Source organism: Acinonyx jubatus, chromosome D1 (assembly GCF_027475565.1).
Source record: "Acinonyx jubatus isolate Ajub_Pintada_27869175 chromosome D1, VMU_Ajub_asm_v1.0, whole genome shotgun sequence".
Lineage (NCBI taxonomy): Eukaryota > Metazoa > Chordata > Mammalia > Carnivora > Felidae > Acinonyx > Acinonyx jubatus.
Window position 1 is genome coordinate 58023139 of NC_069390.1, and position 16932 is coordinate 58040070.

General features: G+C 43.3%; 1 protein-coding gene across 5 annotated transcripts in view; it reads left to right on the forward strand.

Moving 5' to 3' along the window:
• Positions 1-16932, forward strand: part of UVRAG (UV radiation resistance associated) — a 296175-nt gene that overhangs the window by 262519 nt on the left and 16724 nt on the right. For all 5 annotated transcript variants that reach the window (XM_053203714.1, XM_027039850.2, XM_053203713.1 and 2 more), the window contains exon 14: positions 1518-1609. In XM_053203714.1, the coding sequence (XP_053059689.1) occupies positions 1518-1609 (92 nt within the window). The remainder of the gene's footprint in view (positions 1-1517; positions 1610-16932) is intronic.

Genomic DNA, 16932 nt, shown 5'->3' on the forward strand with positions numbered 1-16932 from the left:
GAGAGAGACAGAGCATGAAGGGGGGAAGGTCATAGAGAGGGAGACACAGAATCCGAAACAGGCTCCAGGCTCTGAGCTGTCAGCACAGAGCCCGACGCGGGGCTCGAACTCACGGACCACGAGATCATGACCTGAGCCGAAGTCAGACACCCAACCAACTGAGCCACCCAGGCGCCCCTATTGTGTATTTTTTTTAACGTTTATTTATTTTTGAGAAGAGAGAGACAGAGCATGAGCAGGGGAGGAGAGAGAAAGAGGGAGACACAGAATCTGAAACAGGCTTCAGGCTCTGAGCTGTCAGCACAGAGCCTGACGCGGGGCTCGAACTCATGGACCTCGAGATCATGACCTGAGCCAAAGTCGGACGCTTAACGGACTCAGCCACCCAGGCGCCCCCATTTATTGTGCATTTAATGGTGTGTGTGTGTGTGTGTGTGTGTGTGTGTGTGTGAGAGAGAGAGAGAGAGAGAGAGAGAGAGCACGTGTATGAATATGCACATATATTTAGATCGCTGTTGTGACCAGTTAAAAGCAAGAGGTAGTCAGAGACAGAGTTAGAGAAGGCAAGGAATAGACAGATGAAAACCATTAGCAAGTTGCCCAAGGTACATAGAAGGACCTAATTTTAGAAAATCAACTCTAGCAGAAATAAGTAAAACTAAGACCAGATCCATCCACAGGCCATAGTTTCCTCATACCAGCTCTACAGCTGTAAGTCCTGGTTCTGGACAAGAGGAAAGTTAGGAATGAGAGAAAAACAGAGCACAGCTTCTATCAAAAGTGGCTTGCTATTTATTTGTTTAATAAGCATTAACCGAGCCCTAGCACTGTCAGACACTGTTGGAAAATAGAGAGGAGCACGACATTGCCCTTGGTTATACAAAGGGGAAGGTCAGGGAAAGAAGGGCTGAATGTGCCCAGAGTATCTACTGCCAGCCTTCAGTATCGAAAACCAAATACTGGTTTTGCAGTATGTGTCCCTGGAGTTAACGTCAGCAAACCCTGTAGGGCTCTTTGAAATGTGCTAATTCCATACGTGGCCATTCCTTGTCTTCTCTAACTTTAGGAGGCAAGGAAGCAGGAGAGGAAGAGGCTACCTTTTAAATACCATCCTGGGGGTGCCTGGGTGGCTCAGTCGGTTGGGCGTCTGACTTCAGCTCAGGTCACGATCTCGCGGTTTGTGAGTTCGAGCCCCGAGTCGGGCTCTGAGCTGATGGCTCAGAGCCTGGAGCCTGTTTCGGATGCTGTGACTTCCTCTCTCTCTGCCCCTCCCCCGTTCATGCTCTGTCTCTCTGTCTCAAAAATAAATAAAACGTTAAAAAAAATTTTTTTAAATAAATAAATAAATAAATAAATAAATACCATCTTGAAAGTATGGTCAACAATATTGGAATCGTACATTTACATTTCCTCTCAGAGTTCAAAAGAAGAAAAAACTTAGTGAATGGATCGTGTTTGGGAAGCATTGCCTAGTATCTGCCAGAATTTGTTTTAATTCTGTTTTTCCACCTTTGCAGCTAAGATATCAACATGGACTAGGGACTCCAGACTTGAGGCAAACCCTCCCTAACCTGAAAAACTTCATGGAGCATGGACTAATGGTCAGGTGGTGAGTACCTTTATCTCTGACACCCAGAACCTGGAACGTGGATAATAATCGGAGAAACTTTCCTGGCTTCCTCATCACTCCACACGTGCTTTCTTTGCTAAGATACCTGAAGGAAAGGAAAGGCAGCCATTGTACATGTGCGTGTCTACACCCCAGTCTGGCTTAGTGGAGTGAGGCACCCTCTGGAAGGGCACAGGTTCGAGGGGGTACTGTTTGAACACTGGGAGGTTGGCTGGGCAAGGAATCCTTGAGCAATGCTGAGGCAGAGACTGGGGGACAGCCAATGTGATCCACAGAAGGGAGACAAGGAGCCCCTGGGGCTTCTTCGAAGAGCCAGCGAAGGACATAACAAGAGCATGAGCTTCAGGATCAGTGGCTACGAGAGTTAAGGGAAGAAAGCAGACAACAAATAGGTCAGCTTGACGGCCCCAGTCTGAGACCAGGAGGCCCATGCCAAAATGTTTCTTATATTTGATGTCAGTGCCTGTCGGACCATAAGGGCAAGTTGCTGTTTAAAAATGTTTTGACGGGACAGACAGAACTCCTTTACAAAGAGAAGGGGAGAGGGAAATTCTCTTGCAAAGAAGACATTAGCTTGATTCACCTGACTTACATGGAGAGCTGTTGGCTCCAGCCATTTAGTCATTCTTGAAGTTTGAATTCTCGGATGATGGGCAGGAACTTACAAAATCACGTAAATGGAAATCAAGCCTTAAGAGCTACAGAGCTGGGAGCAGTATAGTTTCTTCTAAAGAGCACTGGCTTCTCTTCCCACTTCTTTCTCCAGCCTGCTGGGTGAACTTGAAGTTTAACCTCTCTGAAACTTAATTTCCTCATCTGTAATCCCTGCCCTGCTCATCTCACCAGTGTGTGGTAAGACAGAAAAACTATCTGTAGGGAGGAAGGTATAAGATTGGTTTCGTTTTCTTCTGTGCCAGAAGGATAGGCCTTGAGAGTAATGAGAAAGCGACGTCTTTAACTGACCTTTACTCTGACATCTTTTATTTTTGTCCTATGTGATCCTCAAAGTGCAAGTTCTGGATGTCTGATCTTAGATAGGACCCCTATTAAGCAAATGAACAATTGTTTAAAGAATTCTACTTAGAATATCAAAATATTTTATAAAAGCTTGGTACTGATATGGACCCGTGTGCCCTGAGGCATTAGGAATAGGAATTGAGTCTTAATGTAAATAACGAGAGCCTGCAGACATTTACTTAGTGTTGTCTCTGTGCAAAGTTCTGTGATAGGCGCTCTGGAGAGTTAACAGGAAGTGTAAGGTTCAAGCCCTACACTCAAAGAATCTGTGATCTCATTGGAAACAAGATACGTAATTCATGAAAGGTTTCATAATGCAAATGATAAATAACCTAAGATAATTTTTTAATTTTTTTTTATTTTTTAAGTTTATGTATTTATTTTGAGAAAGGGGGGCGGGGGCAAGGGAGGGGCAGAGAGAGGGGGTTACAGAAAATCTCAAGCAGGCTCTGCACTGTCAGCACAGAGCCCAATCCAGGGCTCGAACTCACAAAACTGTGAGATCATGACCTGAACTGAAACCAAGAGCTGGATGCTTAACCAACTGAGCCCCCCAGGTGCCCCCCTAAAATAAGTTTTTTTAAAAGAAGCAACCCACAATACTACCTGACTAATCACTAAATGAATCTTGCTCAGTACAGCCAGCAAATTGTCCCAGTATTATTTATTGAAGAGTCTGTCTTTTGTCCACTGTTTGTTAATGCCATTTCTTTCATGTGCCAGGTTTACTTATATACATGAATCTGTTTCCAGGCTCCCAATTCTGCTCCTTTGTTTTATTTGTCTATCTGTGGGCTAATACCACATTTTTAACTATGACAAGGTGTAATGTCTTTAAGTCATGTTGAGGTTTGAGGATACCCAATAAAAAGCATTCTTCCTCCCCCTGATATGTGGAGCCACTTAGAGGGGATATGCAAAAGACAGAGTCATAGAAGTCAAAGTGTCAGTTTCATTACTGAAAAAGCCTTTTGGAAAATGTGGATTCAGATCTAAAATAAAAAGGGTTTGCAAAAACATCACTCAATGTTTATTTTTGAGAGAGAGACAGACAGACAGAGAGCACAAGTGGGGGAGGGGCAGAGAGAGAGGGAAACACAGAATCAGAAGCAGGCTCCAGGCTCCAAGCTGTCAGCACTGAGCCCAATGCAGGGCTCGAACCCACAAACTGTGAGATCATGACCTGACTGAAATCGGAAGCTTAACCAACTGAGCCACCCAGGCGCCCCTCATCACTCAATTTTTTAAAAAAAATTTTTTTAACGTTTATTTATTTTTGAGAAGAGAGAGACAGAGCATGAATGGGGGAGGGTCAGAGGGAGTGGGAGACACAGAATCTGAAGCAGGCTCCAGGCTCTGAGCTGTCAGCACAGAGCCCAACGCAGGGCTTAAACTCACAGACTGCGAGATCATGACCTGAGCTGAAGTCGGACGCTTAACCGACTGAGCCACCCAGGCACCCCTCTCATCACTCAAAATAAAACTTCCCCTCACGGTCGCATCATGAACTGGAGAACCCCAGGCTTTCCTCACAGAGGCAGGCCCTTGACCACTCTGCAGAGAGCAGTCACAGACTCCTATAGGAAACCAGATGGGGCTAAGCCAAGAGTACCCAAGTTTTACTTTTCCCTCTAAATTCACCCATCAGAAAAGGCCCTTCTCCTCGAAGAGAGAGAGAATGGAGAGAGGCCAGAAGTGCTACACCTAAATCATGTTCCTTCATAGCAAGGGAAAAGGAAGATACCCCCAACTTTCTTGATATCTGATAGGGTGAGGCTCCTACTTACAGTTCTTCAAAACTTTTGGTTTTTCTTAAGAATTGTATTTGCATGATTTGATACTATGATACCAAATCTTCCTTACTGTGAACTTGGTATCTCTTTATATGTTTTCTTTCCTTTTTTTTTTTTAAATATTTATTATTTTTGAGAGAGAGAGAGAGCACGGGCATGAGCAGGGGAAGGGCAGATCCTCTGAAGTCTGCTCCACGCTGACAGCAGAGAGCCCAGTGCGGGGCTCAAACCCACAAACGTCAAGACCATGACCCAAGCCAAAGTTGGGTGCCCAGCTGACTGAGCCACCCAGGCGCCCTCATCCTGTTTTTTTTTTAATCTTTATTTTTGAGAGAGAGAGAGAGTGTGAGCAGGGGAGGAACAGAAAGAGAGGGAGACACAGAATCCAAAGCAGGCTCCAGGCTCTGAGCTGTCGGCACAGAACCCGATGTGGGGCTCAAACTCATGAACCCATGAGATCATGACCTGAGCCGAAGTCAGACAGTTAACTGACTGAGCCACCCAGGAGCCCCCCGCCACCCTTTCTGTTTTTTAAAAATACCTCAATGAAGGTTTAAAATTTTCTTCGTAAGATCTTATACATCTTATATTAGGTAGCTTACCATTTTGGTTGCAATTATAAATTTTTCATTACAGCATCTAACTTCTTTGTGGCTAATACACAGGAATACCGCTGATTTGTATATTTTGAGAGTGTGTACAGCAACCTTGGTAACATTAATTCTGGTAGTTTGTCTTAGATTCTCTTAGATTTTCTATGTATACAATCAGTGTTTTAGTGAATGACGGCATTGTTTCTTCCTTCCAGTTTTTACTTATGTTGCTTTTTCTTGGCTTCCATTTTATTATGGAAGAGGAACACTGACAGTGAAAATACCCTTGTCTTATTCCTGACTTTACAGAGAATGCTTCTAACTTTTCACCATTAAGTACTGTATTTATTGCACGTTTGGATAGATAGCCTTTATTCGCGAAAGGAAGTTTCTCTCTATTCCTAGCGCAACTAAGAGTTGTTTTTTTAATCACGAAGGTATGTGGTTTGGGGGTTTTGTTCTCATTTTTTTATTGTCTGACAATCCCCATCACCTGTTTCACCCATCCTCCTCTCACCTCCCCTCTGGTGACCATCAGTTTGTTCTCTTATGGTTGAGGGTGTTTCAAGGGCGCCTGGGTGGCTTAGTCAGTTAAGTGTCTGACTTTTGATTTCAGCTCAGGTCATGATCTTGCAGTTCACGAGACTGAGCTCGATTGAACTCCGCTTCAGGCTCTGTGCTGACAGCCCAGAGCCTGCTTGGGATTCTGTCTCTCCCTCTCTCTCTGCCCCTCCCTTGCTCACGTGCTTGCTCGCTCTCTCTCTCTCTCTCTCTCTCTCGAAATAGATAAACTTAAAAAAAAAGTGTTTCTTGGTTTGTCTCTCTTATTTTTCCTTCGTGCATTTGTTTTGTTTCTCAAATTCCACATGTGAGTGAAATCATATGGTATTTGTTTTCCTCTGACTTACTTCGCTTAGTGTAATATATCCTAGCTGCGTCTACCTCATTGCAAATGGCAAGATCTCGTTCTTTTTTATGGCCAAATAGTATTCTATTGTGTGTTTGTGTGTGTATACTGAGTGTGTGTTTTTAATTTTATCAAATGCTTATTCTGAATCTATTGCGATAACACTATATTTGCTCTCCTTGTGTTAATTAGTGTTAATGCGTTTTCTGATGTTAAGCCATCTTTGCCTGCTGGGATGTACTCTATCTGGTCGTCATGTATTATTTTTTCCTATATTGTTACACTCATTTTGCTAATTTTTGGAATGTCTACCTCTGTGAACTGAGGAGAGGCTAGCCTAGAATTTTTCTTTCTCACATAATAATCCTTGTCTGATTGGGTAACAAGGTTTTAATAGCCTTATAAAATAAAGTAAGGATCTTTCCCTTCTTTTGTATTCTCTGGAACAGTTTATATAAGGTAAAAAAATCATCTATACAGTGAAGGTCTGATAGAACTTAGCAAAAACCTAGTGGTTTTTGTTTGTTGAGAGAGGAGGGTACAGATTTTTAACTACTGATTTAGTGATTATAGTTCCATATATGTTCTATGTTTCCAATTTCCCATGAACTCACTCAAGTCTGATCTCCAGTGCAGTCGGCAGATGGAAACTCCTTTTATCTAGGTAGATATCTGCCGAACTCTGTGTTACAGAAAGGGCACTTTTCTGTCCTTATGCTGTTCCGCGACTGGCATTTAGCCTTGCTTGAAGCTTTCTCTTTTCTTGGCTTCCTTGACGCTAACTACCCTCCCCTGGTTTTCCTCCCTTCAGCTGCTCTTTCTCTGCTTGTCATGTTCCTCCTCCTCTACTTGATCGTTAAAAAAGGAGCTCTCCGTGGCCCCATCTTAGGTCTTCCTCTCTTTTTTTCTCTCTACTCTCTTCTCATGTGATCTCATCCATTCCCTCAGCTTTGAAAATCGTCTATGCGCATATGACCCCCAGAGTTACATTTTCATCCAGACTCTCTCCTGACAACTGTGTGTAGCCAGAGATCGACTTAACACCACCCCCACCACCGCCCCCCCCCCCCCCCCCCCCGCCGCAACCCCCTGTAGAGCATCACAGGCGCCTCAGCCTGGACATACCTGTAAGTGCCCTTCGTCTCTCTTCCTGTCAGCAAACGCTCACATCAGGGCATGATCCTTGATTCCCCTCGCACCAGATCTAGTCTGATTCATCAGCAGACCCCATCATCTCTCCCTGCAAAGTGTATATCGAATCCGACCACCGCCCCCTGTGTCTACTACGACCACCCCAGTCCAGGGCACCACCTTCTCTTGCCCGACACTGCACTAGTCCAGTTTTTCTCCCTAACTTCACTCTTGTCCTGCCTCTCTTCATTCCCCACGGTAGCCAGAGTGGCCTTTTTACATTTCAGCTGTATCTTAATTCCTCCCTGCTCTCAGTGGCTAAAATAAAATTCAGGCTCTTTTCCATGGTCTTCCTGCCCCCTGCCTCCCCACTGCCTCCTCTGACACCACTCTCCCCTCTTCTCACAGACGGTCGCTGTCTGGCCTGTCTTGTTACATGAACAAGTTCTTTTCTGACCCGCTGCTCCTCTTCCTTCTACCACCGTTCTCATCTACCCCCTCATATGGAGGGGACAGTCTTAGAAAAGTCACAGTAGCTTTATTGGCAAAGGACAGACCACCTTGGCTATCGTACATGCTCACATTAGGAACAGAGAGCTTATATAATTTGGGAACCCTTTTCAAGAAAAAGAATATAAAACTACAAATACAAAATTAGAAAAAATGTAAATACTTGGGGCTCCTGGGTGGCTCAGTCGGTTGGGTGTCCTACTTTGGCTCAGGTCATGATCTCACGGTCTGTGGGTTCGAGCCCCACGTCGGGCTCTGTGCTGACAGCTCGGAGCCCTGGAGCCTGCTTCGGATTCTGTGTCTCCCTCTCTCTCTGCCCCTCCCCTGCTCATGCTCTGTCTCTCTCTCTGTGTCTCAAAAATAAATAAAAACATTAGAAAAAGAAAAAGAAAAAATGTAAATACTTAAAATGAAAAACAAAGTGGCAACAAATTACTGGAACTTGAGAGATTGGATTCCTTTCTTCTGAGATCTCGTTAGAGAGAGATGTTCGTATAGAAATGCTTCCACATTGCAACCCACCTGCCCTTCGCCTCCTAAAACACTGACATTTCCAGCAATTCTCACTTCTAAGGTACAGAGGAAATAAATGACTTTCCAAACGTGGTTGACCCGTGAACCTATAGCAATAAAACTAGAATCTGGGCCTCCTGGCACTGATGTAGTGAACCCATTGAGCCCTAAACTCACACATTTCTGCAGTGCCCCTCCATGCCAGCATTCACATTAACGCTGAATGAGTAGCAGGTACCCCTTTATGGTGCTGTCATGAAGAATGGGCTACAAGGTAGATCCGAAATACCACCAAATGAGCGCTACCGAATAATTCCAAGCAAAAACCACTACAGGAAGCCAGCCTGGAAGTTACAAATGCAAACAAAGCTGGAGCGAGCACTTTTAGCCTCTGAGGAAATCTGAGAATTTCCGAGAGCGACCGTGGACTGAGGACTTCCCTCCCAAGCCTGTGCTCCTTAGGGCAGAGGGTAAAAAAACTCACACTCCCGAGGGAGCCTCTTACATCTTTTGTAAAAGAAAACACTTCCATTTTCTGTGCGGTTGTTACCATTCACAGACTGGTCCCTGCGGAAGCAGATTTGCTGTGTGTGCTTTTGGATTCCAAACTGGCGGAGGAGGGTCGGTGCGGCCGCTGACTCCCTCCTCATGGTAGGCTTCAAAGCCGTGTGACGGCTTGTTTGTTTGGTTTTTTAAAAGACAACGTTATGAAAATTTCCTGGGTGACGTGATTTTTCTCTTCCGCGTTACAGGATTCTGATCTAATATCAAAAGCAGCTACCTGCTTCATCCTAAAACTGACGTGTTTTCCTCACGAGAGGGTTAGGTGGAGCACGGTCTGAGTGCATTATGCTAGGTCTTTCCAAAAGGAGCCGCAATTTTCTCATCCTCAGATCACCAACCCCATTGTAACTGCCAAGCAACACAACTTTGAAAAGTAGACTTTCACGTCCCAGGTTGTGCTCTTGAGTATTTTGGTTAAAAGCCACCAGCGTGCCATTTAAACATACCGTCTTACTTTTGCTACCGACTGCCAAGTCCAAGGTTCAAATTGACATGCACACGCTCAGCTGATGCGAGTGCTGAATTACGGTCAGGGAAGAATGTCGATGGAAGCTGCTACTTGACGCCTGCCAGTAAGACAATAAGTTGCAAACCGAGTTGGAGAGATTATGTGCTGTGGTTGTTGTGAACGCGCTGTGTGATGGGGCCCCGGCATTCAGGTCCCGGGACAGACTATGTCTCTCCTCTGTTCTCTCACCCCTTCTCCCCTGACCTCCAGATAGACCACGTTCATTTCTGACCTCAGTTCTTTACTCAGACAAGTTCCCACTGCCTAGAAGAGCCTGCCCTTGCCTCCGCTCTGCCCGAATGTTGCTCTCTCACTTTAAGATCCAGCTCACATCCTGCGTCATTCATTCATTCACTCTATAGGCACAGTGGCAGATGCCGAGATAAATATATATTCCCTCAAGAGCATAGGTTCACTTCTCCCACCAAGTCTTAGCCACTAGGCTCTTGAGCAGCTGGAGGGTGGGGACTGTGTCTTCCTCATCCTGACATCAGCCTGCTATCAGGGAAGCCTAAAATTATGTGAGTAAACGAACTAGCCATCGTCTTATTCTATTCATGGAATATACTCCTTGAACATTCGGAGGAAGTCATTGGCTTCCTTGTGGGGGCTGTGGGTGAGACCTGAGACCTGAACAAGCCTTCATTAATGAGACAGCATTTAGGGGACCTGGAGCAAAAGAAGGATTTGGACGTGTGAAGGTTGGGGAATAGGATCGGGCAGGTCAAGGAAATAGTTGCCCAGTTATACCGAGCCTCGAAAGACTATGGGTCGGAATACCGACCCCACCACTTACCGTCTTTGTAATTTCAAACAAGTTTAAGCCGTCAGCTTATATTTATCTGTAAGATGGAGTCAGTAGTGCCTGCCTGACAGAGTTGCTGCAAGGATTAAATATATAAAGTCTAGCATACTGCCTCGCACACAGCAGTGGTCACTGAGTGGTAGCAGTCATTGTAAAAAAGTAGTGGATAATTGAGTCACAGTTTTTATCTACACTGTAAAACGTTAATCCATTCTTTGTTAGAGGTGTTTCGTTTTTCCTTTAAAATCTACAAACAGGTATAGAAAATGGTTCCCGGCTCACATTTTTTAATAGCGGCTCATGCCATCTTGTATGTTAGTGCTGCAAAATAATCATCTTCCCCCACTTGCTTTCCTTAAGTCCTTTATAAAAGTCCTTCTGAAGCCATCGAGATAAATACCCTACAAATCTGTTTGCCTACCTACTTTTTCTGGTACCTGCCTTCTTAGGTACCTCTCACATGGAGTTAGAAGTTACAAATAGTAAATCTCTTATTTGCATAATGTTCCATGTTTTTATTGAAGTTTGCTAGAACCCTGTGGGGGAGGCAAGCCAAAGCTGCTGAGCACTATTTCACAGATCAGAAAACCGAACCTTAGAAACGTGGAGTGGTCTGCCAAGGTCACCTGCTCCTAAGTGATGGGGGTAAGGCCAGAAACCCAGATATCTGACTCCAAGTCCCTTGTTCTTTTCACCACACCATGCTGCCCCTTCTTCGTCAGTGGCTATTCTCCTTCTCTGCCCTTTCCCAGCTCTCCTATCTCTGCATCATTTAATTTCTAGCACCTATTACCTTCCACAGGGAAATCCACCAAAGTCAAGTCCAGACATGCACACGCCACAATATGGAGGCAGTGGGTTCTGGTGAAAACTTTCGTGGTAGCTTATCCTGCCCCATTTACTCAGAGAGGTAGGAAACTGAGAGTCATAAAACTTGGTGAAGAATGTGAGAACTTAAGACCAAAAGAAACAAAATGATTATATGTTTCAAATCTACTAACGAAGAAACAAGAACACTGATGGAAGCACATGGGTTAGCCTAAACCATAACCTTTGCCCCCAGTGTTTGCCTTCCTCCAATTTCACGTTCTGTTTTCAGAATAAGACATGATAAAAGCAGGATTTCAAAACCATCTGTCCTGCTTCGTATGTGGAATTTTTTATTCTACGTTTAATTTTTCTCCACTATAAAGCTTAAACCAGCAGCTTCATACAGGGCAGTGTGATACAGCGGAAGGAGCACTAGAGCTGGGAATCAAAATGTTGTCTCCAGCTTCAGCTCTATCACTTAATTTCCATAAATTGTTTTTGAGTATCACTTTTTTAAATGGAGTTAATAGCACCAGGCTTATTTCCCAAATGTAGTTGTATGGAGCAAATGACATCATGTCTGAGCGATTTATAAACTCAAAAGAACTATGCAAAGTATTATTAAGTAGGATTTAGGCCTTTAACAATTCAGTAACTGTCTCCTCTGCATATAGCACTATTCAAGAGACCAAACAGATTCCAAAGTGTAAGACAGTTCCTGCCTTGCTTGGATGACAGTTGTTTAGTTTATAATCTAAATGAGTAGATAAGACAAACTAATATTTTGAAGGACATGACTCACAAAATTTTCCTATGCATTGTGCACTCTGGTGGTCACGTGGGACCTGGAGCCTGGTACCCAGCCTCAGTGGACAGGCTGTTAACCCATGGAGGTCAATCTTGGACTGAGTTAGTTGATGTTTTAGGACCAAGTGTACCTTTTTTATAGAGACCGCATCAAATTTCAGCGATGTATTGAAGATGGGACACTGAAGAGGAGTATCCTTAGCTGTTGTGCAGCTTCCTGGAATGTTTTTGCAGATTCCTTCTCGCACTTAATGAAGTGACTTAGGAAGGAACAAGTAGTGGCTTTATGCATGGTCATCTCACTTAAGCGGCATAAATCTCTAGATGTTGTTTCTGCTGACCTGTTTCTTACCTAGTCTTCCATTCCTTTTCATAAATAGAGAGAATCAAGCTGAACAGCTTTTTAAATAAATAAATAGATAAATAAATAGATCGATAGATAAATAAATAACAGACGAGTGAATGAACGAACTTTGGCACATTTTCAGGAAATGCTTTTTAAAGTAAACTCGGGATAATGAAAATCAAGACCCAAGTGAGCCAATCTATTTTCTTTAAAAAGTTTTTTTTAATGTTTATTTTTTTTGAGAGAGAGAGCAAACGAGTGAGCCTGAGCCGGAGAGAGAGGGAGACACAGAATTTGAGAAAGGCTCCAGGTTCTGAGCTATCAGCACAGAGCCCGATGTGGGGCTCAATCCCACGAACTGTGAGATCGTGACCTGAGCCGAAGTTGGCCTCCCAACTAATGGAGCCACCCAGGCACCCCTTTTTTTTTTTAATTTTTTAACGTTTATTTTTGAGAGAGAGAGAGAGAGAGAGAGATAGCAGTCTACTTTCTTTAAAATCCAAGGGTAACAACATAATAGTTTAGCTTTTAAGCCAAACTATCCACTTTGAAAATGGAGCAGTCCAACATTAACATTTTTTTAAAAGCCGCACTCTTTAAAAATCAATGTGTCCTCTTTCCTTCCTTCCATCATGCTTATGCTGAATTCAGAACTAGTTTTTGGCAGGTGACTCCCAAGGGACTTAAAAAAACATGTTGTCTAGCTGATGTTAGTTTTTAAATTTAGATCAAATGACATTGTCTTTGAAGTCTCAAGAGTACCACTTAAGGTAGATGGGCCCACCTTTCAGAATATATCCTTAATATGAAAAGTGAAGTCTGGTCAAAAATAAATGAAAACGAAAGTTTTATTGGAGTTATTTACTCTAAGATAGCAATTGTAGAAGGAACCTTGACAAGTCGTCTCATTGCCTCTCGACAGGAACACACAAGGCATATGGGTATCTGTAGTATTTTAAAAGACCTTGGGGGACCAGGCTTCTTCCATAACTCATTCCAGAGTTTAAACACCCTCGCTTCAGGAAATTCTTCCCTATATTTAACTTACAGGCCCCCTCCTGCGGTTAACACCCATTTCCGCTTTTTTCTGTCTCCAGTCAGGATGGAGAACAGCTGGCCAACATCCTTTGTGTGCTAACCCTCTGTCAGTGACAGAAAGTCATTTGGGTATCCCTGGGCTTCTTTTCTCAGCCGCCAGCAAACAAGTCTTTGAACCAGATTGGAATCTTGTTTTTTATTTGTGTTGTTTATTTCTGTTAATTCCTCCTGAATAGAAAATAATACATGCTCAATGAATCAACTTTGGAAGATATAAAAATATACAGAAGGGGGAAACAATAGCTCTACGATCTAGGGACAAAAACCATTGTTAAGTTTGTCGGTTTTCTATGTATTTCTTATATATTTGAGATCCTGTCATCTGTATCAGCACTGTCCAGTAGAAATACAGGCTGAGAAGGGCGCCTGAGTGGCTCAGTCAGTTGAGCATCTGACTTCTGTTCAGGTCATGATTCACAGTTTATGGGTTTGAGCCCCACATTGGGCTTTGCGCTGACAGTATGGGGCCTGCTTTGGATTCTGTGTCTCCCTCTCTCTGCCGTTCCTGCGTGCGCACGCTCTCTCTCGCTCTCTCTCTCTCTCTCTCTCAAAACTAAAGAAATACAGTCTGAGCCACGTATGTAAATTTAAATTTTCTGGCAGCCTTTATTATAAAAAGGTAAAAAGAAATAGGTAAATTAAGTTTAATAATGTATTTAAAATTTTTTAATGTTTATTTATTTTTGAGAGACAGAGACAGAGCACGAGCAGGGGAGGGGCAGAGAGAGAGGGAGACACAGAATCCAAAGCAGGCTCGAGGCTCTGAGCTGTCAGCACAGAGCCCGACGTGGGCCTCGAACTCACGGACTGCGAGATCGTGACCTGAGTTGAAGTCGGACGCCCAACCGACTGAGCCACCCAGGCGCCTCGATGATATATTTTATTTAATCCCAATAAAAACCAACTATAACTCGTCAACATGTAATCAGTATTTTTTAATTATTAATAAAATATTGACGTTCCTTGTTCCATGCTAAGCCTTCTGAAACCAGCGTATGTTTTATACTTAGAGCACGTCTCAAACCCAGGTAGCCACATGGCAGGTACCCAGTAACCGTTACCTAGCGTTGGTCAGTCTGTACAGTCGTATATATCTGCTTTTTTGTACATCGCATCTTAAGTCTTTTATCAATGCCATTTAAAACTTTTTAGCATCGGGGCGCCTGGGTGGCTCAGTCGGTTGGGCGTCCGACTTCAGCTCAGGTCATGATCTCGCGGTCCGTGGGTTCGAGCCCCGCGCCGGGCTCTGGGCTGACGGCTTGGAGCCTGGAGCCTGCTTCCCATTCTGTGTCTCCCTCTCTCTCTCTGCCCCTCCCCTGTTCATGCTCTGTCTCTCTGTCTCAAAAATAAATAAAACGTTAAGAAATTTTTTTTAATAAAAATTAAAAAATAATAAAACTTTTTAGCATCATTTTAATGGCTGCATAATGTCTCCTCATTTAGATTTACTGTAACTGTATCTTTAGATCGTTTGGTTTTTCACGTTATAAGTAATCCTGTAGTGTTCTTTTTTTTTACCTGCTTTTTTACATGAACAGAATGTTTCTCAACACTTTGCCAAAAGAAAAGCCATAAGTTATTCCTTTTGAGTACAACTAATTAAATCCATTTATTCATAAAACAAACACATTCCCTTAATACCCATTCTTTACTACGTTAGACCGGAAAGTGAAGGAGTAGATTTCAAGAAATAGAAGACTAGGTCCCTCCTTTGCAGTGTTTACAAGACTTGGCTCCATAGTTGGACTGCACACAGACTGTATTTTATTCTGCTTTATCCTGCCCTTCATTTCTTACTCTTCCCCCCTATACACGCACACACAGACGGATTAACTCCCCCTTATGCTTCAAGGCACCAATCAAATATAGCCTCCTGTGATGAGTCCTCCAGATGATAACTTGCTCCCTCCTCCATTACAATGTATGAAGTGTATATTGTGCACAAAGCACCGTGGTGTTAATTGGTTAACTCTCTCCATCTTCTCTCTTACATTGGGAACTCTTTATTGATAGAACCCTTATTTTATACACTTCTTTATTTCCAGAGCCTAGCAGACTGCCAGGCAGTGAATGTGGATGTCAATTATGTCTACCAAAATATGTGTAGCAATACAAGTGATCATATTAAACATCAGTTGGATAGTAAAATTCAAGTACTGAGGCTGTTCAAAGAGATCACATTAAACTGACATGGTTAAAGAAGGCTTATTGAAGGAGATAGGAGTTGAATTGGACTTTGGAAGATGGGTATATTTAAATGCATGGAGGGAAAGAATTAGCAGAAAAGCCACCTATCTATCCCATACTAAGAAGTCAGTGTTTTTTGGGAGAGACCCATCAGCATGTGCCAAGTATCAGCAGACAAACATCCTTCTAGATCTAAAGCACTGGGTTAGGTTTCAAGAAGGCTGTAGAGCTATGGTCTTTGCCCATCAAAAGTTTGACAAGAGTTTGCAGCATTAAAAATGACCTCTGACTACTTCATTATGACCTTCGAATTTAAACTCAATTTAGACGCAATTCCCTGTGTTTTAAGTTTGGAGTTTAACATTAAAGATCATTTTATGTGATGCTTTGTCAACAATTCTGTTAGTGGCTGGCGATATATAGTAAGCAGTGTCATTATAGCTAATGTCAAACGACTGTTACTGCAAACCAGGCAGCCTTCCAAAACATTTTGAATATATTACTTAGTTAACTCATTTAACTCTCACAATGGCCCCGTGAATTAGGACCCACTGTCCTCCCTCGCCTTACAAATGAGGAAACTGAGGCACAGAGAGGTTAAAATAACAATGACACAGCCATCAAGTGGAGGACCTAAAACTTGGCCCCAAGCAGAATAGCTTTGCGGCCCCACTTTATTACTCAGTACAGCCTCTCTTGTAACTATGTTAAGAATAAAAATGTTTTATACACGGGATTATTTAGCATCTTGTGATTCCAGAAAAGGAATGCTGTTATTATAACCCTCTCCTGGTTTTCTTTTTTCCCTTCTGACTGCTCCTTCTTGTCACATTTGCAGGCTCCCTCTTCCTCTACCTCGTCATAAAAACTGGAGCCCCTCAAGGTTCGGTCCTAAGCCCTCTTTTCTCTCATTTCATTCTCCGGTCCAAGGCGATCTTGTCCACAACCATCTTTCTAATTATCACCCACTCTAAAATGAAGCACAAGTGTAAATCTTCAGCCCGGATCTCTTTTCGGATATTAGACCTCTATTCAGATTGCCCCCTGGATGTTTTCACAGCACATTCTGTGTGCCTGTGTTTTTTCCTTCCTGCCTTCCAACCCAACCACCATAAGCCTCGTGGTCTTCCAGTGCTGTTTTCCGCAAATGGAATCTCTAGAAAACCATGCATAATCCTTGGTTCCTCCCTTTCTCTCTCATCCCCATATCTAATCTTAGCAGCCCCTGCTGATCTCCCCTAATATGTCTACTTGTCTATGTCCTCGTATTTCCATTCTGGTCTGAGCCTCCATCATCTCTCCCCTGTACTGCTGCACAGCCTGTGGTCCCCTAGCATCGACTCGGGGCCCCCTCCAGTCTATTCTCGAACTTCAGCCAGAGTGCACTTTCCAAAATACAAGTCAATCAATCGATTAATAAATCTCTCTTTCTCTTCACCACCTTCCCCACACCACCCCCCCCCCCCCAAATATCCCTAGCCTAAAACACTTTCACGACTTAAAGAGAAAATTCTAGACATGGCCTATGGGTTTCTGCATGGTCTAGACTTTGTTTTCCTCTCCAGCTTTATATTCTACCATTCTGCTCTTCACTTCACGACCTTTCGGATCCTCCTTGTTCTCTCTCCTTTTGCCTGGAAGATGCTGTTACCTCTGACCCATTCTTCACCTGGTGAACAATTTTACTAACCCTTCAGTTCTTGGCCTTTTCTG